Source organism: Sciurus vulgaris (assembly GCF_902686455.1).
Source record: "Sciurus vulgaris genome assembly, chromosome: 5".
Lineage (NCBI taxonomy): Eukaryota > Metazoa > Chordata > Mammalia > Rodentia > Sciuridae > Sciurus > Sciurus vulgaris.
Window position 1 is genome coordinate 20,198,670 of NC_136465.1, and position 26,363 is coordinate 20,225,032.

At 42.0% G+C, this 26,363-nt stretch overlaps 2 protein-coding genes across 3 annotated transcripts in view; both read right to left on the reverse strand.

Annotated features, from left to right (window-relative positions):
* TMEM192 (transmembrane protein 192) overlaps positions 1-26,363 on the reverse strand; it is a 34,805-nt gene that overhangs the window by 4,292 nt on the left and 4,150 nt on the right. Inside the window, exons 2-6 of one of the 2 annotated variants that reach the window (XM_079143383.1) lie at positions 24,300-24,446; positions 18,336-18,600; positions 9,740-9,874; positions 3,407-3,509; positions 2,265-2,469 (exon numbers count right to left, since the gene is read on the reverse strand). In XM_079143383.1, coding sequence (XP_078999509.1) covers positions 2,460-2,469; positions 3,407-3,509; positions 9,740-9,874; positions 18,336-18,600; positions 24,300-24,446 — 660 coding nt within the window. In that variant the 3' untranslated portion in view covers positions 2,265-2,459. Of the gene's footprint in view, positions 1-2,264; positions 2,470-3,406; positions 3,510-9,739; positions 9,875-18,335; positions 18,601-24,299; positions 24,447-26,363 lie in introns of those variants that run through there. The other variant, XM_079143382.1, reaches the window with a different exon arrangement.
* On the reverse strand, positions 11,761-13,858 carry LOC306663012 (merlin-like). The gene is given in 2 exon segments (XM_079143358.1): positions 11,761-13,185; positions 13,187-13,858. Coding segments are annotated over 2 exon segments (1,503 nt in total). The 5' UTR covers positions 13,585-13,858; the 3' UTR covers positions 11,761-12,080.

Sequence of the window (26,363 nt, forward strand, 5' to 3'; positions counted from 1 at the left end):
ATGCATCATTGTTACAGCTGACCCTTTATATAATTTTTTTTAAAAGATGACTTTTTTTGTAACTTTATTTATTTTTATGTGGTGCTGAGGAATGAACCCAGTGCCTCATGCATGTTAGGCGAGTGTTCTACCACTGAGTCACAACCTCAGTCCCCCTTTATACAATTTTTATTCTGAGAGAGGATTTCACTAAGTGGCCCAGGATGGGCTCAAATTTGCCATCCTCCTGTCTCAGCCTCCAGAATGCCTGGGATGACAAGACTGCCCTACCATGCCCAGCTATTTCTTTCATTATCTAATTTTTTTTCTTTTTGTGCTGTTAGGGGTTGAACCCAGGGTCTCACACAGGTTAGACAAACGCTCCTCCATTGAGCTCTATCCTCAGACTACCTCGCCTTTCAAAAAAAGCAGTATATCAACATTAGTACTGAGTCAGTTTCTCAAGCCCCTAAAGAACTCAACTGCACCAGATGTGGTGGTGCACACCTGTAATCCCAGCAACTAGGGAGGCTGAGGCAGGAGGATCACAAGTTCAAAGCCAGCCTCAGCAAAAGCATGGCACTAAACAACTCAGTGAGATCCTGTCTCTAAATAAAACCCAAAATAGGACTGGGGATGTGGCTTAGTGATTTGAATGCCCCTGAATTCAATCTCTGGTACCCCACCCCCACCCTGACTTCCCCAAAACGAACACACTTGCATTTTGCTTTCTTTATTTAAATTTAGGGTGGGGTTGCAAATTAGTGCAGCCACTCTGGAAAGCAGTGTGGAGATTCCTCAGAAAGCTTGGAATGGAACCACCATTTGACCCAGCTATCCCACTCCTTGGCCTATACCCAAAGGACTTAAAATCAGCATACTAGAGATATGGTCACATCAATGTTCATAGCTGCTCAATTCACAATAGCCAGATTGTGGAACCAACCTAGATGTCCTTCAATTGATGAATGGATAAAGAAACTGTGGTATATACACACAATGGAATATCACTCAGCTATAAAGAATAATAAAATTATGGCATTTGCAGGCAAATGGATGAAATTGGAGAATATCATGCTAAGTGAGATAAGCCAATCTCAAAAAACCAAAGGATGAATGATCTCCCTGATAAGTGGATGATGACACACAACGGGGGATGGGAGGGGGGTAAGAATGGAGGAAGGAGGGACTGTATAGAGGGAAAAGAGGGGTGGGAGGAGTGGGGGGGGGAAGGAAAAAATAACAGAATGAATCAAACACCATTACCCTATGTAAATGTATGATTATACAAATGGTATGCCGTTACTCCACGTACAAATAGAAACAACATGTATCCCATTTGTTTACAATATTTGATTGAGGATTGAACTCAGGGGTGTTCTATAATTGAGCTATATTCTAAGTCCTTTTTGTTTTATTTTGAGCAGGGTCTCACTAGTTTGCTGAGGCTGGCCCCAAACTTGGTGATCTTCCTGCCTCAACCAGTCAAGTCACTGAGATTACAGGTACGCACCACTGTGCTTCAGCCACGCTTGCTTTATTTAACTAATTTATTTATTGCAGTACTGGGGATAAAGGCAGGGGAGCTCTACCATTGAACTTTACATCTCCAGTCCTTTTTGTTTGAGCTCAAATAAATAAATAAATAAGAGAAAGGAAGAAAAGAAAAGAAAGCCAGTGGCTAACTACACCCACTGAAAAGGAAGGGTAAATATCAGGATCCAGGGACTGAGGGTCAGTTCACACTAGATTTGGCAAAGCAGACACCACACTGGCACATGTACCGCTTGCTCCGTGGGGGCAGGAATGGGAAGATGATTAAGGAGAACATCCAGGAAAGAGATGTTTGTCGCAGTGGAGATAGTGAGCAGCAGCTGCACTTGCAATGTTCTGGATACAAACCCTACAGAGTTTGCTGATGCATTACCTGGGTGAGGGTGCTGTGAAGGAAACAGGAGCCAAAAATGGGGCTCTTTCTGGCCTGAGCAGTCTGGTGAAAGGCAGTGCCACTTATGAAGAAGGGGCAGTGGGGGACTGGGTGGGGGTGCGGCTCTGTGTGGGAGTATCAAGTTTGAGATGCCTATTTCATTTCTTTTCTATGTATTGATAGTGGGGATTGAACACAAGGGTCTCTCCCCCTGAGTTACACCTCCAGCCTCCTTTTTTTTTTTTTTTTGAGACGGGGTCTCAGTAGATTGCTCAGGCTGGCCTCGAGCTTGCCATCCTCGGGCTTCAGCCTCCTGCGAGGTGCTGGGATAATAAGAGTGCACTACCACAACCAGTTTGTTTCTATAGTTTTTTTAATCACCACGTTAGCCCCAAGTTCCCCAATGGCTGTGTGTGATATTTTAAACCATGGAGGTCACCTAAGGAAAGAGACCATGACAGAACAAGAGAGAGAAGGTCCTTTGGTATGCTGGCACTGGAAGTCCAGTCAGAGAAGAGCCATTAAAAGTGAAAACCAGGAGGAGGTTGTAGCATTAGAGAAGTCTACCAAAAAAAAAAAAAAAAAAAAAAAAAAAAAAAGGCATTTCAGTTAAGGAAGGAGTAACCCACAGCATCAAAAGCTTAGCGTGGGAGCTGGGCATGGTGATCCAGGCCTGTAGACCCAGCAGCTTGGGAGACCCAGTCAGGAGAATCCAAGTTCAAGGCTGGCCTCAGCAATTTAGCAAGGTTCTAAGCAACTTAGCAAGACCCTATCTCAAAATAAAATATAAAAAAAAAGCTGGAGACATGCTCAGTGAATAAGTACCCCTGAGTTAAATTCCTGGTACAAAAAAAAACCCAAAACAAAACAAAACAAAACAAAACCAACAACAATGAAAACCCAGTGGGGTGGGGGTGCTGGTTAAGGTTGTAGCTCAGTGGTAGAGAGTGTTTGCCTACCATATGTGAAGCACTGGGTTCAATTTTCAGCACCTCATATAAATAAATTAATGAAATAAAAGTCCATCAACAACTAAAACAATGAACAAAACAAAACAAAACTTTAAGTGGGCCAGGCATGGTATCACACACTTGTGATCCCAGCTACTCAGGGGGCTAAGGCAAGAGGATCAAGATCTGCCTAGATAATTTAGCAAAACCCTATCTCAAAATAAATAAATTAATTAATTAAAAATAGGAAAAGAAAAATTAATTAAAAAGGAAAAGAAAAGAAAGAACTCTGAGATTGAATACATGAATTAATTAAAAAGGAAAAGAAAAGAAAGAACTCTGAGGTTGAATACATGGTTAATTTCACTTTTGCATCAAACATATATAGTAAATTTACATACGTTGATTTAGACTTGGTTTTACCACAACTGAAAACAAATCAAACATAATTATAAAGGTACAAATGCCTAGTCAAGCACTGAAAGTTTCTAGGGAAAGCAACTTTTAATTCTTTCTCTAAGTTTTAATTTCTCATCTAAACTTTACTTACCTGAATCCAGTTTCCGAGGTAATATTGCTGTGGTAAGCATAGATTTTTTCTTCTTCAAGTACATCAGGTTGTGGTTTGGCTCTATTAAATTGTCTAATTTTCACTAAAAGAATAAAACCATTATTAGTCAAAAATTCCTATTTTAATTTATTCAAATTGTATGAATTGGCTGTTTTTCCTAATAAGTTAATATGCTTCATATATAATAAGTAAAATTGCTTCATAAAGTGAATAAGCTGGCTTACTCATCAATGTACTCAGACATTTCAAAGTCTACCAATCTGATATTAAGCACCAGGGATAGATTATCACTGGCACCGATAATAACAACAACAGATGTTTACTGTGTACTCACAATGCATGAAACACAGTTTAAGTGTTTTACATGGATGACCTCATTTTTTTCAGACAACTACTCAGTGAAGTGGCTGATGTTTTACTCCTATTTCATACAAAGGAGTAAAGTGAAGTCCTTTAGCCAGGTTTCTAATCTAGGAGTCCTGAGACATTTGGGCTGTGTCCACTTTTTGGTCATTATGAAATAATGTTGTTTTGGATATTTAGGTATATTCTTTGTGTGGACATACAATTCTAGTTCTCTTGGATATATACCTAGGAGTTCAATGCTGAGCCACAAGGTAATCAATGTTTAATCCTTCCTTTGAGGAACTAACTGCCAGATTCCACATGTGATTCTGAAGTTCATTCTCAGCTGAGAATTGGGTGGAAGAAGTTCAAATGAAGTGTTAAAGTGCGATTTACAGTTTCCAGAAAGGACCAGTAAGGAAGTAAGCAAAATCTTGCAAAGGTACAAAGTATGGAAATATATAGAAGGCCCTATATTTTATTAATTTAAATTGATTTAAAATTTGGCTAAGAAAATCAGAAATGAGAAACGCTTTGACCTCAAATGGAACTGGGCACAGAACACAAAGAACTGCACCTGTCAGGCTGGAGAAGACGGAGACGAAGCCCGGAGGCCCCACCTATGACAAGTCCACAGAACATTCAACAAAGGAGAAAAGCATAGGAGGGCAGTCAGAGAACCTCCAGGAAAGTTAAATTCTCAACAAAATAACACACTGCAAGGAGGAGTGATCAACTGTACAGGGTCACCTGAAGATGCAATAGATGAGGGCTGCTGGTAAATCTGATGACAGCTGTTTTTATTTATACCTCCCTAAAATGGTGTCTTCCACATAATTTCTTTTTTTTATTTTTTTTTTGCGGTGCTGGGGATTGAACCCAGGGCCTTGTGCATGCAAGGCAAGTACTCTACCAACTGAGCCATATCCCCAGCCCCATAATTTCTATTAAAAAAAAAAAAAAAAAAAAAAAAAAAAAAGAAAAAGAAAAAAAAAAAAAAAAAAACAGGCTGGGGATATATAGCTCAGTTGGTAGAGTGGTTGCCTCATGTGCACAAAGTCCTGGGTTCAATCCACAGTACTATATACACACACAAAATAAAACCTGGAACACGTTCATGTTTTAGACACTGAAGTTTCTTGAATTGGGGACCAGGGATAACACTTACATAGTTTTAAAGTAAAAGTTCAGAATCGGAACAAAATCGGTACCCATAGTCTGATGATACAGAAATAGTCATTTTGCTAGGTGCAGTGGCCCACACCTGTAATCCCAGAGACTTGGGAGGCTGAGGCAGGAAGATCACAGTTCAAGGTCAGCCTCAGCAACTCAGTGAGACCCTGTCTCAACATATATTGAAAGAAAAAAAAAAAATGGGATGTATTCAGTGGTAGGGCACTCCTGGGTTTGAACCCCAGTGCCTAAATAAATAAATAAAATTAAAATGTCCACCTTTCAGAGTCATCTTGGCAGTTTGAAAAATTAGATTACCAAGAGTGGTGACTAACTTTGTAATCCCAGTGACTTGGGAGGCCGAGGGAGGAGAATTGTAAATTCAAGACCATCCTTAGCAACTTAATGAGACCCTGTCTCAAAATAAAAAGGGCTGGTGATATAGCTCAGTGGTAGGATGACTGCTCAGCATGTGCAAGGCCCTGGGTTAAATTCCCAGTATCACCACCAAAAAAAAAAAAAAGTTAAATTGGATGCATTCAGCAACTTCCAAACCACGGGTCAGCTAAAACACCAAGGCAAACCACTCGAATATGAATCCTCCAGTTGTTCTTTCTGTCATAAGCCAGAGAAAGAATGAACATTAGAACATCAGAATACTAAAGACAGGTGGACTTGCGCGCTATTCACACGTTCTTTCATTCTGTATTGGAGCTCTGACTTCAGGGTTGCTTTAGACCGAGAATCGTGGCATGCATTGATTCTTCTTGATTATGTTTATATGAATGGAGAGTTAATCAAATTTAGTATTGCAAAAAAATGCTTTAAACTTTATTTTTCTAGTTTTTCCCTACAGAGGCATTAATTAATTCAAATTAATGCTCAGTGAGAAGAGTCCCTTTTGCCATGTACAAACAGAGAAACAACATGTATCCCATTTGTTTACAATTAAAAAAAGAAAAAAAGAAACGTGAAAAAAATAAAATAAAATAAAATAAAATGTCCTTTGCTGTCTGCTTGGCATTATCATCTGAGACCAGAAGAGTCCAGGGAAGAAATGGGACAGGACTTCCTGACTTAAGAGAATATTCCCAGATTTTTGCAAAATAGCCAAGAGGGGAGAAGAAGACAACCAAAATGAAAGAATAATAAGGGACCAGTTAAATGTTACCTTTATACAATGGGCCACTAAGCAACCTTCAAATAATGATTTTGTATGATTACAAATTTCATCAGTTGTTCAGAATCCTCAGAATCCAAGTTTAATGTGGAAATAATAAATAATAAATCAGCAAAAAAAAAAAAAAAAAAAAAGAGTCCCTTTTGGTTTTTGGAGATTAACTACCTACAATGCAAATAAATTAGTCAAGTTTAGAACAGAATTAATACATCAATGAATGTCCTGAAGAGTTTCTACCAACACCACCACAACAGAGCTATCTTTAAAATTCTTTTAGTATAAAGAAACAAGAAAAATGCATTTATCAGAGAACCAACCTCAAATTTTGTGACCGTGCCAAACAAAGCAACATCTGTCTCTAGCAGCTACTCCCTCCCTAAATTTCCTCCAGTGAGAACCTATAGTGAATTTAAAGGCACACTGTAATATAAAAAGAAAGCCTGTGGGGCTGGGAGTGTAGCTCAGTGGTGAGCACTTGCCCACCTGGGCTCCATCCCCAGCACTATAACAATAAATGGATTCATGAACATGCTTATCAACTCCTATGCTCAAATCTAAGTCCCATTACAACACTGAACAGACATGATATACCACAGAATGGAACTGATCTCAGTCGACAGGATAATTTAATGTTCACTCACGACACATCATTTTACTGATGTACTGAACCACTAACGTCTTGAAATATTAATCCTACTTGAAAATGAAAGTCTCATTCTATTCTATAAAGTTAACTGGGTGGTATGCATGCTTTCTTTTCCCTTTGCAGTATTGGGGAACTGAACCCAGGGGCACTCTACCACTGAGCTACATCCCTAGCCATCACCTCCCACCCCTATCTCCTTTCTCTTTTGAGACAAGGTCTCACTGAATTATGAGGCTGGCCTCAAACTTGTGATCCTTCTGCCTCAGCCTCCTGAGTTGCTGGGATTACAAGCATGTGCCACTGTGCCCAGCCAATATACACCTTGTTTTAAGAGTAAGGTGCAAATGTAATCCTATACCCAACTGGACCAACCGCTAACTACTAAATACAGAAAAACATACACTGATTTAAAATGTAACATTTAGCAAGGACTTCGACTCTTCACTTTTGCTTGCAGATGTAAGTTGGATAGCTAAAGCAGGATTAAAAACGTGGCATCTCTGCCTCCATTTTACATCAGCCTCCTTTATTTTGAGTCTGCAGATTCCAGGAACAACACATCTGATATATATAGATATATATAGATATATCTATATATATATTTTTTTTTTTTTTGGGTACTGGGGATTGAATCTAGGGGCGCTTTACCACTGAGCTATATCCCCAGTCCTTTTATTTTTCATTTTGAGACAGGATCTCATTAAATTGGCCTCAAACTCATGATTATCCTGTCTCAGCCCCCAGTTAATGGGATTACAGGTGTGCACACCACGCCCCTTTCAGCTCAATAAACATGATTAGGGGAAGCTACCTCCAGGCAACAGCAACTTTCTTATGCAGACAGGACCTAGCCTGACCCATCCTGAGATAAAGCTGGGCCAGACCACAACTGTCCAAGGTCACTTCAGAAGCTGCGGCAAAGCCTTCAGCTATGCAAACCCTCGCCATTGCCATCATTTCCCGTTCTATAAGCCTCAAGGTCACTGTCAGCTCCTCAGAGACAGGGCTAAGGACATAGGTCCCCTTGTCTTCTCGGTGTAACTATATTGATTAAAGTTCCTTTCATGCTTTTCACCATTTCCTTTTCTCTTTGGGTTTCCAAGCAAGTGGAGGGACCTGATTTGCTGGATCCCCAGAGTCAGGTCTCTGGCCTTGGACCCTATAACAACATCATTCACGTTTACAAACTAATCTCTCTCTCCGTATTACAAACACCCTTCTGTTGGCCCTCAAGGACACATACACAAAATCAGTAAAATAAAACTTGAGTGAAGGACCAGATGACTGCTTGACAACCAGAGAAATGATTTCTTTCAAATGCATACATTCATTGTAACAAAACAACCATTAGCTCAATGCCACAGGGTTAGCTGCTATTGTGGACAGACTATACTGCCTAAAGGAGGACTGAAATCTAAATTTCTCCAACCCTGAATTTTTTTGTTGAAGTGTCCTTGTAGCCCAGTGCACATGCTTGAAATCCTAAACCCAGTTATTTGGGAGGTTAAGGCAGGGGGATTGCAACTTGGAGGCTGAATGGAAATGCAACAAGACCCTTTCTTGAAATAAACAAAAAGGGCTGGGAATGTAGCTCAGTGAGAGTGCGCTACTGGGTTCAATCCCTAGTACCACTAAATAAACAAGTAAAATACAGAATATATCTTCATACTATTTTTCATTTAACATCTTAAGTCTATTCAATTTTACCATAGAGAGAAAGACAATTTTAAACTCAGAAAGAAGTGGGCTCCTAAATGGCTTACCCCAAAATAAGTTAGGGCTAAATGCAGTTTTGCCTCTATAATTTTGTCATATATTTAACCTCTCCCCCACCCTAATCTCAGAGGAAACAGGATTACCTTTCTTCCCCATCCTAGGCAGAGTTACCCGTCCTTGAGCACACACCCATCACAGGAACTAATTCAGACTTTAGGGATGGCACCAAAAGATCTCAGAAATGACTATCTCCCAAATCGATAAGTGAACATGTGGAATGCAGCCTTTGAATCCCTCTTTAAAAACCCTATGCTCCTGCTGATGGGCAGAATCACTCTGGGACAGGAGTCCCCTGTGTTTCTCCTTTGCTACAAAAGCAGTAAAACTTTTTTCCTTTTTCTCAAAACTGTACCCTCGTTAATTAGACTGACACTGGGGACAAGGACTGAACTTTCAGCCTCCTGAGTTACTGAGATTACAGGCATGCGCCATTGTACCCAACTACTGTCTTTATTTTTAAATGTCAAAGTTATATTTTAGTTGACTTTAATGGAAGCTCAAAGTTTGTCAGACTTTTTTCTTGTTTTGTGTTTGTAATGTACAAAGCTGCTCCCCTGCCCTTTCTGGCGCAGCCATTTTCCCCGCCTCACAACTACTGTCAGTCTGTGAACATCCTAGCTAGCTATTGGTTCAGCACAGTCAGCTTGCAAGTATCCTTCTCCGATATGGGTCCCCTGTTAGCCCGGCGGGATTCAGCTGCTTTAGGGTAGCCACCCCGCCGTCTTTTCTCATGCTTTCTCTCCCCCTGACTCACTTTCTTTCTCCTCCTCGCTGTCCACTCTCTCTAGTGCATGCCCTTTCTTTTCCTTTATCTTTCCTCTCATTTTCTCTTACCCTGCAGGGAGACACTCTGTTTGCTTAATAAACTCCCTTATGTGATTTCCCATGTCCCGCGTGGTTTTCGTGGGATTCCTTACAGTTTTTAAATGAAAAGACTTCACTTTAGTTGACAAAAACTTATCGAAGACACAAACTTAAAAAAGTGACTCCCTAGTAGGGATTGCAGTTGTATCTTCCTGTTGGTTCCCAAGGAGAGGACTGTGGATATGACCAGCAATGAAAGAGAGAGACGCTAAACAGGTTCTCAGCTACATAGGAAAACGTCCTTGTCACTATAACGATGGTCTATGCTTCACGCTAGGAGGAAAAAACAATTAAAGGTCTTACAAAGTAGCCTAGAGGTAATTCTCACCTGCATAAATGAGAAGACAGGTCAGGGAACAGAGCAGTTCCAGGGCCAGGATGGCCAGAATGAGGTCAAGGTACAACCTGCTGGGCTCAGGGAAAGAGTGCTGCATGCACAGTATGAGGAGGAGCATCGTGTTGCCTGAAGAGAAACATAAACAGCATGAACTGAGAACTGTGTAGCTGCTCTTCATCCTTACATAACTGGTATTTGGTTCTTAGCACAGAGCTCTGAAAACCCTTGTAATTTCCTGAGTGACAAGAGCAACAGAAACACCTTTGGTTACAATTGTTTTTTGTACATTCCTAAAAACGCTTATTCCTAAATGACAAAATTGTCTATTATAACAAGCCCTTTCCATTGTACCTAGCTTTACACCAGTGATCACTGAGAGGGGCCCCTAGATAGCCAAGGATGGGGTTGGTCACAAGAAACAGCGGTGATTACAAGAGTGTTGGAATTTACAGCCCCACCCACCAACCTCAGGGAAGTACAGGAGGCTGGAAATTTAAACTCTTAAAAATTCTTGAACAATGAGATCTGATGGGCTTTTAGGTTACCCTGAGGCTAGTACACCCCGACTCAAAGTGGGCAGAAGCTGTGGATTTGGGACTCTTCCAGACCTCATCCTCTGATTGTTTATCTGTGTCCTTGATATGTCCTTTATAAAAACACCTGTACTCATAAACACATTTTAGGCATACTAGGTGACCAGAACTGCTCACTCCTAGGAGTGCTCTAGTGACGCTGATGTAGGAAATCTAAGACACGCTGCCTTGGGTAAGTCACCTAAGTCTCTGTTCCTCAATGTCTCACTTGAAAAATGGAGCAGCAGTATCTTCCTTACAGTCCAGTTGTGAGTAGTAAATGAAAAATACTCAGAATGATGCCTGGTTCTGAGTATTCAGTAATATTGTAACAGTGGCCACCCCATCCTTTGAATACAGCCTTTTTTGCTCTGCTGCTGCAACTTATTTTTAAAACAGAAATGTTTCTTTCTCTTCCTCTTTTCCCTTGTTAAATCTTACCCACCCCTAATCTCAGGGGAAACAGGATTTCCTTTCTTACCCAACATAGGCACATTTATCTGTCCTTGAGCACACACCTACCACAGGAACTAAGTAATTCAGACTTTGGGGATGGCAACAGAGAATTTCCGAAATGATTATCTCTCAAATTAGCAAGTGAATTACAACAGGTGAATGTAGCCTTTGAATCACCTCTCAAAAAACCCTCTTTCCCCTGATGGGTTGAATCACAACCTCTGGGACAAGAGTCCCCTGTGTTTCTCCTTTGCTAGTAAAGCAATAAGATTTTTTTCCTTTTCCTCAAAACCATGTCCTAGTTATTAGATTGGCATCAGGGACAAGAACCAAGCTTTTGGCAACAATATTACCTATTTTAACAAAACCACCCATTCAACTATCTACTTTCTTTCTTTAAAAAAAAAAAAAAAAAAAATTCTAGCCAGGCATGGTAGCACATGCCTGTAATCCCAGCATTTTGAGAGGCTGAGGCAAGAGGATCTCAAGTTCTAGGACAGCCTCCGCAATTTAGCAAAGCCCTAAGCAATTTCGCGAGACCCTATCTCAAAATAAGAAGCAAAAGGGCTGGTGTAGCTCAGTGGTAAAGCGCCCTTGGGTTCCACCCCCAGTACCTAAAAACAAAAGAAAACTTCTCTTTAATTAATTAATCAATCAATTATTGTGGCGCTGAGAATTGAACTCAAGGCGTCAAGCATTCTAGCAAGGGCTCTATCGCTAAGCTACATCCCCAGCCCTATTTTTTTTTTTTCCTTTTGGTACCAGGGATTGAACCAAAGGGTGCTTGACCACTGAACAACATCCCCAGTCCTTTTGGTATTTTATTTAAAGACAGGGCCTCACTAAGTTGCTGAGGCTGGCTTGGAAGTTGTGATCCTCCTGCCTCAGCCTCCTGAGTTGCTAGAATTAAAGGTGTGCACCACTGTGCCTGGCTCCTGTTAATTAATTAATTAATTAATTTATTTATTTATTTTTTTTTAAGACAAAAAAAGACAAACACTTCTCAAAAAAATTAAAGTCGCAGGTCAGGAGAACTAGAACACCACGAGAGAAATCTCTACAGGGTCATAGTTCAAAGGCAATTGCACATGAAGGGGGTTGGGCTCTCCACTAAGCTGGGGGAAATTCTGGAGCACCCACAGGAGCCCCCAGGCAGCCCCCTTTGGATGGTTTCCATGGTGTTGGACCCATCCCGCTGGTGCCAGTAGCAGAAGTGGCAGATCCTGGGTTGGCCGGGTCACCTGCTAGAGCTCTTCAAAGAAGACCACTCAGGACTTGGCACTCTGCAAAGTGAGTTTGAGGGCTCAAATGCAGATAGGTCTTCTGCCTTGGGCTTGAAGCTTTTTAATGGTATTGTGCTTGCTGCTGGTGCCGCCTCTGTCTGAATTCTCGTTGTGCAGAATGTCCAAAGCTGTTTCCCTCTCTTTTAGTTTCAAGGCCTCAATTTCTGTCTTGAGCTCATTGAGCTGCTCCTGGAGATGCTTGCTCTTCTCCATATATTCCACTTTTTCTTTCTCTATTTCCATGGAAAGCCGCTTCATGTCAGTATCCTTGAAGTCGAAAGACAGGCTGTGACCGATAAGGTTGAAGCTTGGTATGTCAGGAGGCAATGGTGCTGGGATTGGGTTCATGGGCGGATATGTGGGCTTGGTGGCAATTTCCAGAAGCTTCTGCTTGGCTCTTCGCTCTGCCTCACGTGCTTCCTGCAGGTCCTGCTTCAGCTGATCTGCTTCCTTGGCCCTCCTCTCTGACTCCTCAGCCATCTTCAGTGCTAGGACCTCAGCCTCCAGCACCTTCTGCTCCATCAGGCGCTTCTCCTCCTCTGTCCAAATGGCTGTGGCTTTGATGCGCTGCATCTCCTGCTCTGCCTCTGCCGCCTTCTGCGCCAGGAGCTTGGCTTCTTCCTTAGTGATCTGGGCCTTTTCAGCCAACAGGTCGGCTGTCTCCTCTGACCGCATCAGCGCTTCGTTGGCCATGGTCGCTTCTTCTTTCATCTGTAGCAGTCTCCTCTCCAACTCATCCCTTGTGCGCTCAGCCTCCTTCCTCATCTGTTTCTCTCGATCTAGGCGCTGTCGCTCCATCTGCTTTCTAGCCTTCTCCTCCCTGGCCTGGGCTTTCATCTGCTGAACTTCCAAAGAATCAGCCTTCCTTCTTCTCATAAATAGGTCGTGGTTCCCGATACATAGCTGAAGAATCAGCTTATTAACACGAAGTTTTGAGGAGTTAAATTTGAAGACATCGATTTTCTTATCCAGTGGTTTAATAGTAAACTCCTTGTCCCTGTATGAGATGTTTCGGATTTCATTCCACGGGAAGGAGATCTTGGGGGTCAGCCTGTTCTCAGGGTCATAGATGTGAAGTCCCAGCGCATCTACTCCAAGCAGCAGCTCTGTGCCCTTTTTATTCACACATCTCCAGGTCCTGAGCTATCTTCAAGTACTCCATTTCAGCTTCATCCCTGGCTCGGCCTCGGTGCTCTGCATACCAAGCTGTAATTCTCTCCTCCCACATTTCCGGAGTCATCTGATATAGATTTATTACCCTTTTTGGAAGCAATTCCTCTTGGGCCAAAAACCCCCGCTTGTGCACTGAGGGGTCATAGTCACCATACTTGGCCTGGACAGCATAAGAAGCCAGGAGTACAGAAGCCTCAGGGGGGCAGTAGATCTTTTCTTCTAAAATCTGCTTCTTCACCTCGCAATTGAACTCCATCTCGGCGTCCATGGTGACGATCCGCACGGTGAACGTCTTGGGCTGCTTCCTCTTGAGCGAGCTGAAGCTCATGCGGGAAGCGATGGCCTCGGCCATGGCGCGGGGCTCAGGCCCGGGACCCTCGCGCCCCAAAGCCTCTGCTCTGGACCTGTTAGCCCCCCTGGAGGAGCCGCACAGGCCTCAGGGCCACCATGGTGGCCGGCCCAAGAGCGATCTGGGCTGCGTGGGTCCCCAGCGGCCAGCATGGGCCGCGAGGACCCTGCCCCAGGAGCAGAAAAGGGGAGTTGCGGGGCAGGCCCGGACCGCGGCAAGGAGGAGACGCTACTGGAGCCGACGGGGCGGGCCAGGCCCGACACTCTGAGACCGGAGCCGGGGACGCCGGGCACGCCCGGGGACAGGAATCCTAGACAGCGGCTGCCAGACCCAGCGCGCCTCTCGGCTGCCTACGGGGGTCGCGGGGCCGCGCGGTAGCAGGGCACGCACGCGCGCGCGCGGCTGTCACCGTCCTCGCTCCGCGCGCCCGCGGGAAGCTCCTGTTAATTTATTTTTGAGGATTATTTTAACTTCATTTTGTCCTTGTACTCTGAAGAATGTCAAAGAAAACTTTAGGGGCAAAAGTTATTCTTAGAATTTCCTAAAACTTATTTAGCATTTTTTGCAGGGGGGGGGGGTCCCCAGGGATTGAACTCTGGAACACTTGACCACTGAGCCACATCCCCACCCCTTCTTTGTATTTTTATTTAGAGACAGGGTCTCACTGAGTTGCTAAGCGCCTTGCTTTTGCTGAGGCTGGATTTGAACTTGCAATCCTTCCTGTCTCAGCCTCCTGAGGCCCTGGGATTACAGGCTTGCTCCACCTTGCTGGGCTTACTTGGCATATTTATCTAAATCTGATCTAGGGGAAAACAATGCTCATTTATTTTTCTCTCATTTTTCTACAAAAGGAATGGCTGTGAGCCCAAGAAACATGTTTAAAGGAACTATCAAAACTAATTACACAAAGTCCTATGCCTTCCCTTATGCTCTCTGTAACTTAGTTTTGTGAATGGAACAAATAGTTTTACAACATTAAGGTAAACAAACAGACAACAAAGCACTAAAAAAAAACCTCTGCACAGAAATTAAACCCTGCAGAGGATTTAAGGTCCTGAGCAACCCCACATGCCAGCATGGTCACATGCCTGTGGGTCACAGGCTGTGACTGGGAGTTTATGGGGCATGAAATCTGCTGCCTGGAGGGAGAGGAAGCGAGGCATGCTGAAATAAAACATTCCCTAAAATGGCACACGCCGTGGACAGCACACAAGACCTCTCAGTGAGGAAGTACTGCCCAGCACAACATCTTAGCTCAGTCCTAGATCCTTTGCCCTGGGGTACTATAGCAGCCTCCTTAACTGCCCTCTTCAGCCATGGCCAGACTCATCTTTCCAACTCTCAAAACTCTCAGCAAAGCCTTCCTTTCCATGGCTGTGTCTCTTAGACCTGTGGCAACCCTCGTGATCTGCCCTGAATGACTTCTTCACGTCGTCCTTCATGGCTTAAGCCCCTCTGAGCCCACTCCCTCAGAAGCTGGGCAGTGTACATGTCTGTAATCCCAGTGACTCAGAAGGCTGAGGTAGGAGGATCACAAGTTCAAAGCCAGCCTCAGCAATTCAGTGAAGCTCTATGCAACTGAGTGAGACCCTGGCTCAAAATAAAAAAAAATATAAAAAATGGCTGGGGATGTGGCTCAGTGGTAAAGCACTCCTGGGTTCAACCTGTTACAAGGACAACAACAACAAAGGCTCATCAACTCATCAGCAACTTTCTACATGACAATATAAAACCAGTTTTTTTTTATAAGTTCTTTTATAACCTCAGACATAGTCTGTTTCTTATTTCTTATTTCATTTCATTTGCCATTAAAAAAAAAAAAAAAAAAAAAAAAAAAAAGAAAGTAAAAAAGAACTCTTAGACCTGGTCATGGTGTTGCATGCCTGTAATCCCAGAGACTCAAAAAGTTAAGACAGGAGCATCTCAAGTTCAAGGCTAGCTTGGGTAACTTAATGAGGTCCTGTCTCAAAATAAAAAGGCCTAGGGATGTTGCTCAGTGGCAGATTGCTTACTCAGGATGTACGAGGCCCTGTCCAATACTTAAAACAGCAAATAATGAAATAAAAGTACCTGGAAGAAATGAGCTCCTGTGGCCTGGGACATAGCTCAGTGGTAGAGCACGTCCCCAAAATACACAAGGCCGAGTTCAATCCCTAATACTGAAAATAATGATGATAAGAAGAAATAAAATGTCACCCAAAGTCCTGGACTCCTCCACTATAAAGCCGCAGAAATAACACCAAGCACACAGTATTTTTTGAGGAAATGAACTGACAATGCCTAAGTATTCAGAAAGTGGTACATATCATTAGTATAACAATAATTCTGGGAGCTGAGTGTATAGCTTAGTAGTTCAGAGGGCTTGAATAGCATGTATAAGGTCCTAAGTTTGAACCATAGCAATGCAAATAAATATACATCCCAGTCCCAGGCACATTCCATGAAGTCTCTCTTCCAAAGCAACTCTGCACAGAAAATTTATCGTCAGACACAATGTTATGTGAAAGACCTTGCTGCCCCTCTGCCACACTAAGCCCAAGAGCATCAGGCCCAGTCCTCAGTGAGAAACCTGCCAGCAGGAATTTCTATAAAACAGCCTTGGGCTCTCCTGAGGAATGTGAGGTCAGTGAGAGTTAAGAGTGTATAGGACCCAGTCACTATGTCCTTGGGCATGCTTTTTTTTTTTTTTTTTTTTTTTTCCTTCTTTTTTGTTGATGTTGTTTTCCTCCCTAAAATCAGAAGAAAAAAATTTAAAGAAAGCAGGTTGGGCACCTATAAGTCTAGCTACTAGGAAGGCTGAAGCAGGAGGATCTCAAATACAAGGATAGCCGGGGCAAGATCCTGTCTCAAAATAAAAGATAAAGGATTAGGGATATAGTTCAATGGTAGAACATTTGCTTAGTATGCGCAAGACCTTGGGTTTGATCCCCAGTACTGCCAAAAATGTCTATAATTTAAAAAAAAACGGATCATAATTAAGAGTCATATACCCAGTGACTCAAGAGGCTGAGGCAGGGGGATTGCAGGTTCAAGGTCAGTGCAGTAACTTAGTGAGACCCTGTCTCGAATTTAAAAAAAATGAAAAGGGCTAGGGATGTAGCTCCATGGTAAAATGTAGTTAAGTTCAATCCCCAGTACCAGATCAGATGATCTCTTTATGGGCCTTAAAATACTATTTCGAAGACCATCACTTGAGAAATAGTATTAATTGGTGACAGACATAAGATCTGTCAGTAAAGGTAGGTCTGTTTTTATCTCTATGTTACAGTGACATCTTCTGGCCCAAAAAGAGTGTTACACATCAATAGTTGAACATGGAAACCAAGCTCATCTTCAAAAGAGGCAGGAAGCAGTAAGAACCCCCGTCCCACAGTGCAATATCAGTAAAGATCACCATCTCTACAAATATTTTTCTCTCCTGACAGCATGACACTTCAGTTTCCACTGAGAACGTCACTGAGGGGATGAGCTTTGAGACAGTGCACTCACAAAGCACTGAAGAAAAAACTTATCATTGGAGTTGCTTTTCTGGGGGAAAATGCATTTTTTTCTCTTTGTTCACTTTTTGTGATACTGAGGACTGAACTCGGGGCCTTGCACATGCTTCACAAGCATGGAGCTACATCCCAAATCTATGTTTTTGGTCCGAGGGATTTAAGCCAGGGGGCTTTATCATTAAGCTTATCTATAGTCCTTTTTATTTTTTATTTTGAGACCCTGTCTTAAATTGCCCAAGCTAACCTCGAGTTTATGATCCTCCTGCTTTAGCTTCCCAAATTGCTGGGATTACAGGCATGTGGCACTGCACCCAGCTGCCAGTCTACAGTTTTATGTTTAGATAGGGTCTTGCTAAATTGCCCAGGCTGGCCTCAAACATGAGATCCCAGGTAGCTGGGATTATAGTCAGTCACCAAGCCCAGTTAGAAAAATGAGTTCCTAATCTGAATTCAAAATATTCAGAATATTTAAACGTTTAGTCTGGACTCTAACTGCGGTTCTTCTAAAAAGGTAGAAACTCTGACACTAAGTCAAAAGTCCCTAAAGAAGTTCAGTTTACTTTCACTAAGCCTTTAAAATATCTGCAACAATAAAGAAAAGCAAGCAGTCATGCTAAGTCCTATATGAAGCTTCTGATCATACCTTCATAAATTAGAACATGTGTATTTTAGAAGTTTTTCATTTTGGACACTGGGTTTTTGTTTTGTTTTGTTTTGGACCCTCATCCCCAACTAAGCCACATCCCCAGCCCTTTTATATTTTTTATTTTGAGACAGGGTCTCGCTGAGTTGCTGAGGCTGACCTTGAACTTGTGATCCTCCTGCCTTAGCCTCCAGAACTGCTGGGATTACACTGTGCCTGGCTGCTGGACACTGTATTTTTATATGACAATCTCTCTTTCCCAACTTACTATCACTGTCTCCTATTGTAGGAAAATCACTATTTCATTAAAAAACAAAACCAAACCCTCTTTTTAGTCTCAGAAATATCAAATAGCAACAGCATTTATAGCTTCTTGATAATCAACCTGCTGAAAACAAAACAGGGGGTGGAGGGGGATTCTGCATTGCACACAGGGATATATACATGCCATGTCCACAACAAATACAAATTTCAAGTGAAAACCAAGTGTTGAGAACCAACACACATCACTCTCACAACAACAAGAATATACTGGGTCATAAAATCCAACTTCACATGTCCTTCAGCTGTCATTCTGCCACTCAAGGCACGGAGACGCGAGAGAGCGGGCCTACCGGTGGAGTGTGTCATCAGGGCGAGTCTCTTCAGATGCCTCGTGGCGCGGTAGATCTGATTGTAGCCGCGGTTTCTCACTTTGCTGTGGTGATACTGAATGTAGCGTTCGAGGAGCAAATGCAGAATCCACAAGATGACCTTTCCCAGGATAATGACCGTCTGAACTTTCAGGGGGTTGGTGTAGTTTCCAGGGCACTTGTCCTCATTGGGGTCAGGGTAAGAACAAAGCACACCTGTCAAGAACGCTAAGATAACAAACACAACCTGATGGAAAGGAAAGCAGCAGGGTGAATACGCAATGTGTGGAATTAGGAAACAATAACCGACGCCCCAGGAAGTACTCTTACAAGCTTGACTCCTGCCATCCTATTTTTATAAATGCGTCTGAAACATATTTTTTTAATCATTTTTACAAACTTGAAAAACAAGTCACAAAGAAAACAGAAATCGCCTCAAATCCCATCTAAAACAGATGCACGTGAAATGCTCAACAGTTTCTTCCTACCTCTCTTACATTAAAAAGAGTTTAAAAAGTAATTTGTCTCAAAGGTAACTAATAATAATCATGGTTTTAAAAAAGTTCAGCTGAGTGTGGCGGTGCACACCTGTAATCTCAGTGACTCAGAAGGCTGAGGCAGAAGGACTAAAAGTCTGAGGCCCCTTCAGGAACTTAGCAAAGCCCTAAGCACCTTAGCGAGACCCTGTCTCAAAGTAAAAAAATAAAAAGGTCTGGGAATGTGGCTCTGGGTCCAATCCCTGGTATGAAAAAGAAAAACAAAAGTTTAAGTGACTGGTGCTAGAATAGAGACACACAGACTTACTTTAAAATTGCTAACTAGGGCTGGGGCTGTAGCTCAGTGGTAGAGCACTTGCTTAGCACATGTGAGGCACTGGGTTCGATCCTCAGCACCACATAAAAGTAAACAAACAAAATAAAGGTATTGTGTCCATAAAAAAATTTGCTAACTAAACCTGTAAATTGCTTTTGGAGAATAATTTGGAAATGTATTGACCCAGAAAACCTATTTTAAGGTCTCTATAGCTCCAAGGTACAAGTATCTAGAATACAGGGATACAAATATTTATTATAGTACTTCCTATATTTGCAAAAATCTGAAATTGCCCATATATATGCCCAGCCATCATGAAATGCTTGAATAAACTAAGGCACATCCACCCATGTTATAGAGCATGATGAACCTGAAAAAGAATACACTAAGCACCAGGCGCAGTGGTGCATGCTAGTAATCTCAGAGACTCAGGAGGCTGACGCAGAGGGACTACATCGAGGCCAGCCTCAGCAGCTTAGAGAGATCCTGTCTCAAAATTAAATAAGGATTGGGAATGTAGCTCAGTGGTAAAACACCCCTGGGTTCAATCCCAATACAATAAAACAAACGAACAAATGAAACTGTGTATCGTTTTGCTTATCTATGATATGGTAAGATTAGGCAAGCTTGTTAGAAATGCACATTCTGGAGCCTGCCCTAATCCTCTTTAAGCCAGAATCTCTTGGGATGTAGCCCAGCAATCTGCCTTTTCACAAGCCTGTCAGAGTCCGATGTGCTGTAAATCTGAGAAACACTGTCAGAAAGAAACAAATACAGGGGCTGGGGATGTAGTTTTGTGGAATAGCACTTGTCTAGCCCATATGAGGCCCTAAATTCAATCTCCAACACAGCACAAAGGGAAAAAAAAAAATCAAAAAGGAGCAATACAGTATTATCCAGTTTAAAAAAAAATGGGGGGAATCCCTTTGTATAGGTGCTAATATCTTTGTATGTATTTGTATTGTTTTTATTCATTTATTTACTTACTTTTGTACTGAGGATTGAACCCAGGGGTGCTTAACCATTGAGCCACAATTCCAACCCTTTTCTGTATGTTAGAGACACTGAGTTGCTTAGGGCCTCACTAAATTGCAGAGACTAGCTTTGAACTTGTGATCCTCCTGCCCCAGCCTCCCAAGCTGCTGGGATTACAGGAGGACACAACACATGGCTATTTTTAAATTTTATTTATTTATTTTTGCAGTATCGGGGATTGAACTCAGAGGTACTCTACCACTGAGTACCTATAGCCCTAGCCCTATTTTAAATTTTGAGACAGGGTCTAAGTTGCCAAGGCTGTCCTTGAATCTGAAATCCTCCTGCCTTGGGATTACAGGTGTGCACCACTGCATGCAGCAATATCTGCATGAATTTAACAAAAGGCACTAAAGGAGATCAAGAAACTGAACTCATTTATTAACTCAGGGAGAAGGCTGACAAAGAGAAAGGGAAGGTTATGACTTTTCCTTTATACTTCAGTGATGCTTACTTGTTACAATAAGGAAATATGATCCTGTGATTTTTTTAAAATAATCAAATAAACAGTTGGGCATAGTGATGTGTGCCTGTAAACTCATACACCAGACTGAGAAGGAGGATCAAAAATTTGACGCTAGCCTCAGCAATTAAATGAGGTCCTAAGGCAACATACTGAGACCCTATCTCAAAATTAAAAAAATGAAAAAGGGGAGGGGATGTAGGTCACAGGTAAAGCACCCCTAGGTTCAATCCCCAGTACTAAAACAAAACAAACTTAAAAATATATCATTAATCCAATGCCACGGAAGTGGCACATACCTGTAATTCCAGCTACTTGGGTGACTGAGGCAGGAGGATCACAAACTGAAGGCCAGTCTCTACAATGTAGAGAGACTCTGTTTCAAAATAATCTGCCCTTGTCCACCCTGCCCTTGGTAATGGGGACTGAAATCCAGGGGTGCTTTACCACTGAGCTACATACCCAGCCCTTTTTATTTTTTGTTTGGGACAGGGCCTTGCTAAATTGCCCAGGCTGGCCAGGTATGGTGCGGTACATCTGTAATCCCAGCAACTCAGGAGGCTGAGGCAGGAGGATCACACGTCTGATGCCAGTCTCAACAACTCAGTGAGGCCCTAAGTAACTTAAGGAGACCCTGATTCAAAATAATGCCCATCTCCTGTCTCAAATTAAAAAATGATTGGGGATGTAGCTCAGTAGTTGTGTGTCCCTAGATTCAATCCCCAGTACTACAAAGAGAGAGAGAGAGAAAGCTATCATTAGCATTCATTGCTAGGATCTAATAGCTGGCAACATGAGCACGAAAGAAATTTATTAAAATGTGTAATACAGCCTGGTGTACTGACATATAGCTGTAACCCCACCTATTGGGAACCCGAAGCAAGAGAATAGCAAATTGGAAGCTAACCTGGACAACTCCATGAAAACCTGTATTAAAAAAATAAGGGGGGGGGGGCTGGGGATATCAGGTAGATTAGTGGTAGAGCATGCCTGGCTTCAACTGGTACCACAAAAAATTAAAAAAAAAGCACAATATTTGCCAAAGTAAACTATCAAGAGTAAATAATATTCAGAGTAAGTATTACTATTCAAGATTCTTTTTAAAAATATATATATATTAGCTGTAGATTTATTTTTATGTGGTGCTGAGGATCGAACCCAGGGCCTCACATGTGCTTAGGCAAGTGCTCTACCTCTGAATCATAACCCCAACCCACAATTCAAGATTCTTAATACCACAAAATGTTGAAAAGTTAATATATTCCCTATAATGGAATACAGTGTACGTTGAACCCAAGAAATATAAAAGACATTAATTTTTCTTTCTTTTTTTTTGTGGTACCAGGGATTGAAGTGAGGGTCTTGCACATGCTAGGCAAGTGCTCTACCACTGAGATACATCCCAAGCCCTTTGTGTATGTGCACCTTTGTTTTATTTATTTATTTATATGCGGTGCTGAGAATTGAACCCAGTGCCTAGGCGAGTGCTCTACCACTGAGCCACAAGCCCAGCCATAGCCCTTTTCATTATTATTTTATTTGTTCTTTTCATTATTTTTTGTTACTCAAGTTCCCTGCCGCAGCCTCATGAGTAGCTGGGATTACAGGGGTGCACCAGCACACCCTGCACCCCTGCCCTTTTTTTTGAGACACAGTCTTGCTATGTCTCCCAGGCTGGTCTGGAACTCCTGGGCTCAAGGGATCTTCTCACCTTAGCCTCCTAAGTAGCTAGAACTACATGCACAAGCCACTACACCTGGCGATTTTTCTTGCTTTCTAATACTTAAGATTTTTTGTGTCACAAAATTAAGGCAACCAATCCCACAGTATCAAAGACATGTGATTTAATATGAAATGGCCTTTAAAAAGTGATACATGTATGTTTTTTATGGAAATAGAGTACACTACTCAGTAAGTGAACGTTAAGAAGAAAAAGAAGCCACCCCTGCACGTGGCAGTATTAGGCAGGAGGCATTTCAGCTGAGATCTGGGGATCAGGAAGCCACGGCAGTCATGCCACACCCAGAGGGCCTGCGAGGAAAAACAGGTGCCGCCTCTCTGAACAGTTCAGTTCTCAGTACGAGACTCTGACCACGTGCTTCACACCGGAGGGGCATTCCAGTTGCAGGGGACCTTGATGGGCATGCAGCTTCTGCAGACAGGCAGGATGGGGCTGGAGCATCATCTGGGCCAGTCAACCTCCACATTGACCCCAAAACCCAAAGAGCAGGAGAAATTGGCTTTTTTTTTTTTTTTTTTTTTTTTTTTTTAAATCACATTGCAGCAAAGATCAATTAACCCCTACTGCTCCCTTTAACTGGGGAGGGGGACTGAGGATAGAACCCAGGGGTACTTTACCCCTGAGTTATATTCCCCTCTCCCTGGCTTTTAAAAAAATTTTGAGACAGGATCTCACTAAATTGTGAAGGCTGGCTCCAAACTTGTGATCCTCCTCCCTCAGCCTCCCAAGTTCCTGGGATTACAGTGTACACCACACACCTGACCAAGGAAGTGGCTTTATGGACTGAGAGGAGCTGTCACCAGCAAGGCCTGCTTTCACTTTTGTAATTTTATCTTCATAGAAACACGGAGGAGTGTTGTAGGCAATGTTCTGCTGCAACTTGATTGTTCTGCTTCATGTTATTTCCTAGGTGCAGGTAAACTGATAAGTTCCTGTGTGAGTGTGTATTCTTATTTGCATCTTTTTTTGGTTTTGTTTTGTAACTGAAAAAGTAATACATGTACATGGTTAAAAAAAAAATTCAAATGGCAATACAAAAAGTAAGCAATAAAATATATCAGTGTCAGCTCCACCAAGGCCCTCAGTCCACTTCAGTGGCAACTACGTCAATAAGGCCTGAGACTGCTCTAAAAATATTCTGATATAAGGAGTATGTACACATACCAGCCTCCCCCGTCTCTTTTAAAAATTACTAATAGGACCATTCTATACAAAATGTTGTAAGCCTTGCTATTTTTCACTCAATAGTGTAATAGTGCAGGTTATTCTATGTTAATATATGCACATTTCTTTTTAAACAGTTGATGATATTTTATATCAATGGGATACATAAAATGTCCCCCAGCTGGCAGGTAGTTTGTAGTCTTTTGGTTTGCAGGTTTTTTTTTTGTTTGTTTGTTTGTTTGTTTTGTACCAGGGATTGAGTCACATCTCCAGCCCTTTTTACTTTTCATTTTGAGACAGGGTCTCACTAAGTTACTGAGGGCCTCACTAAGTTGATGGGGCTGGCCTTGAACTTGCAATCCTGCCTCAGTCTCTTGAACTGCTGGGATTATAGGCATTAACCACCACGCCATGCAATCTGCAATCTTAATACGACATTCAACATTGCTACCTAACAATCTCCTTATGCTTGTGCAAATATATCTACTATCTAAATTCTCTCAAGTAGAGATATGAGCAAAAAGTATGCAGATTCTAAATATTGACAAATAAGTCCAGTTGCCCTCTGAGGAGCTTATATATTTTTAAGGATATATAAGGATATATCCTTATATATATCCTTTAAGGATATATATAAGGATATATAAGGATATATATATCCTTTTAAGGATATATAAGGATATATTTTAAGGATATATCACTCTGGAGAGATCCCCTTGTGTCAACTTACATGGATAAACAGAAGAAGATTTGCTATGATGACTGTAGGAAGAGGGTGGAATCTGGGTCTAAAATGAGCTTGTAATGAGTGATGTGGGAGAAGCTGGGCATCCAGAAGTGGGTCATCTTCAATACTTTGGATGATGTCCAAGGAACCCTGCAGGGTGAAAAATTAAGTTATAGTCATTACTTTCTGGATTATGTTTCCCAGACAAATCCACCCAACTAGAAAGTTTTTAAAACTATGATACAAGTTACACGCAATAGCACATACCCCTACTAAAGCCAATTAAAAAAAACGCTTCCTTCTAGATAACTACTACTGTAAACAAGAAAGGATTAAAATGTGTAGGGGAAATTTTTTAAAAATTTCAGAAAAAATTTTTATAACAGTACTGGGGATTGAACCCAAGGGTGCTTTACCACTGAGCTACGTTCCCAGCTGTTTTAGTCAACTTTTTTGCTGCTGTGACTTAAAGGACCTGACCAGAACAACTTCAGAGGAGGAAAAGTTTATTTAGGGTTCAGTTTCAGAGGTCTTAGTCCACAGAAGGCCGGCTCCATTTCTTGGTGCTGAGGTGAGGCTGAACATCATGGTGGAAGAGTGTGGCAGAGGGAAGCAACTCACAGGTCAATCAGAAAGCACAGAGAGAAACTCTACTCTCCAGATATAAAATATATACCCCATAGCCACGCCCCCAGTATAACACTTCCTCCAGCCACACCCCACCTGCCTCCATTCAGTTAATCCCACCAGGGATTAATTCACTGATTAGGTTAAGACTATAACCCAATCACCTCTCCTTCAAACCTTGCATTGTCTCAGATTAACTGAGCTTTTGGGGAACACCTCACAACCAAACCATAACACCTTTATTTTTTCATTTTGAGATGAGGTCTTTCCTGAGTTGCTGAGGCTACCTTCAAACCTGTGATCCTCCTGCCTCAGTTTCCCAAAGAACGAGGATGACAGTAGGGTGTCACACCTGGTGGGCACAGAAAGTCTTTTTTTTTTTTTTTTTTTTGCTCCGGGGACTAGACCCAGGAATGCTACCTCTGCGCTTCATCACTACCTTTATTTATTTATTTATTTATTTTGTGTGGTGCTGGGGATCGAACCCAAGGCCTTAGTGCTTGCAAGGCAAGCACTCTATCAACTGAGCTATCTCCCCAGCCTTTTTTTTTTTTTTTTTTCCTTTTTCTTCTGTCTCAGCCTCCCAAGGAGGAATTACAAGCATGCACCACCATGCCCAGCTGGAGGAAATCTTAATTATTTCTACAACTCACAAACAAGGTAATAATGAGATTTAAATAAACCACTTCTTCCCACCCTCAAAACTTAAGATATTAACTTTTATTTATTTGGTACTAGGTGGGGACTGACTCCAAGGAAGCTTTACCACTGAGCTACATGCCCTGCGCTTTTTCACTTTTTATTTCAAGACAGGGCTTTGCTAAATTACCCTTGAATTTGCAATCCTCCGGCCTCCGACTTCTGAGTAACTGGGATTACAGGTGTCATGCCCTGCTAAATAGTTTTTCGTTTTCTTGTGGCAAAAGCAGCTGAAATCTATTCATCTCAAATATAATTTTATTACCTGAGGTCTTCATGCTGTGCTTTACATTTCTAGACTTTTCATCCTATATATCTGCTACTTTCCTCTGACTTATACCTCCCCATTTCCAACCCATCACGGTAGCGATTTTTTTTTTTTTTTTGATTGAACCTAGAGTCACTCCATCACTGAGCTATATCCCAAGCCCTTTTCATTTTGAGACAGGGTCTTGCGAAGTTGCTGAAGCTGACCTCAAACTTTCAATCCTCCTTCCTCAGCCTCCTAAGTCTCTGGGATTATGAGCGTGCACCACCACACCCAGCTATGGTAGCAATTCTTAAAGTATCTCTCTGGTATTCCATAAAACTTTGAAAAGCTGAGTGGAGACTTTATTAAGAATGCTTAAAGCAGGGTGGGGGTGGAGCTTAGTAGTGGAGAGCTTTCTTAGTATTGTGAGATCCTGGGTCCCCTCCTTAGCAATACACACACACATGCCTGAAAAAACAAACTTTCAGTTT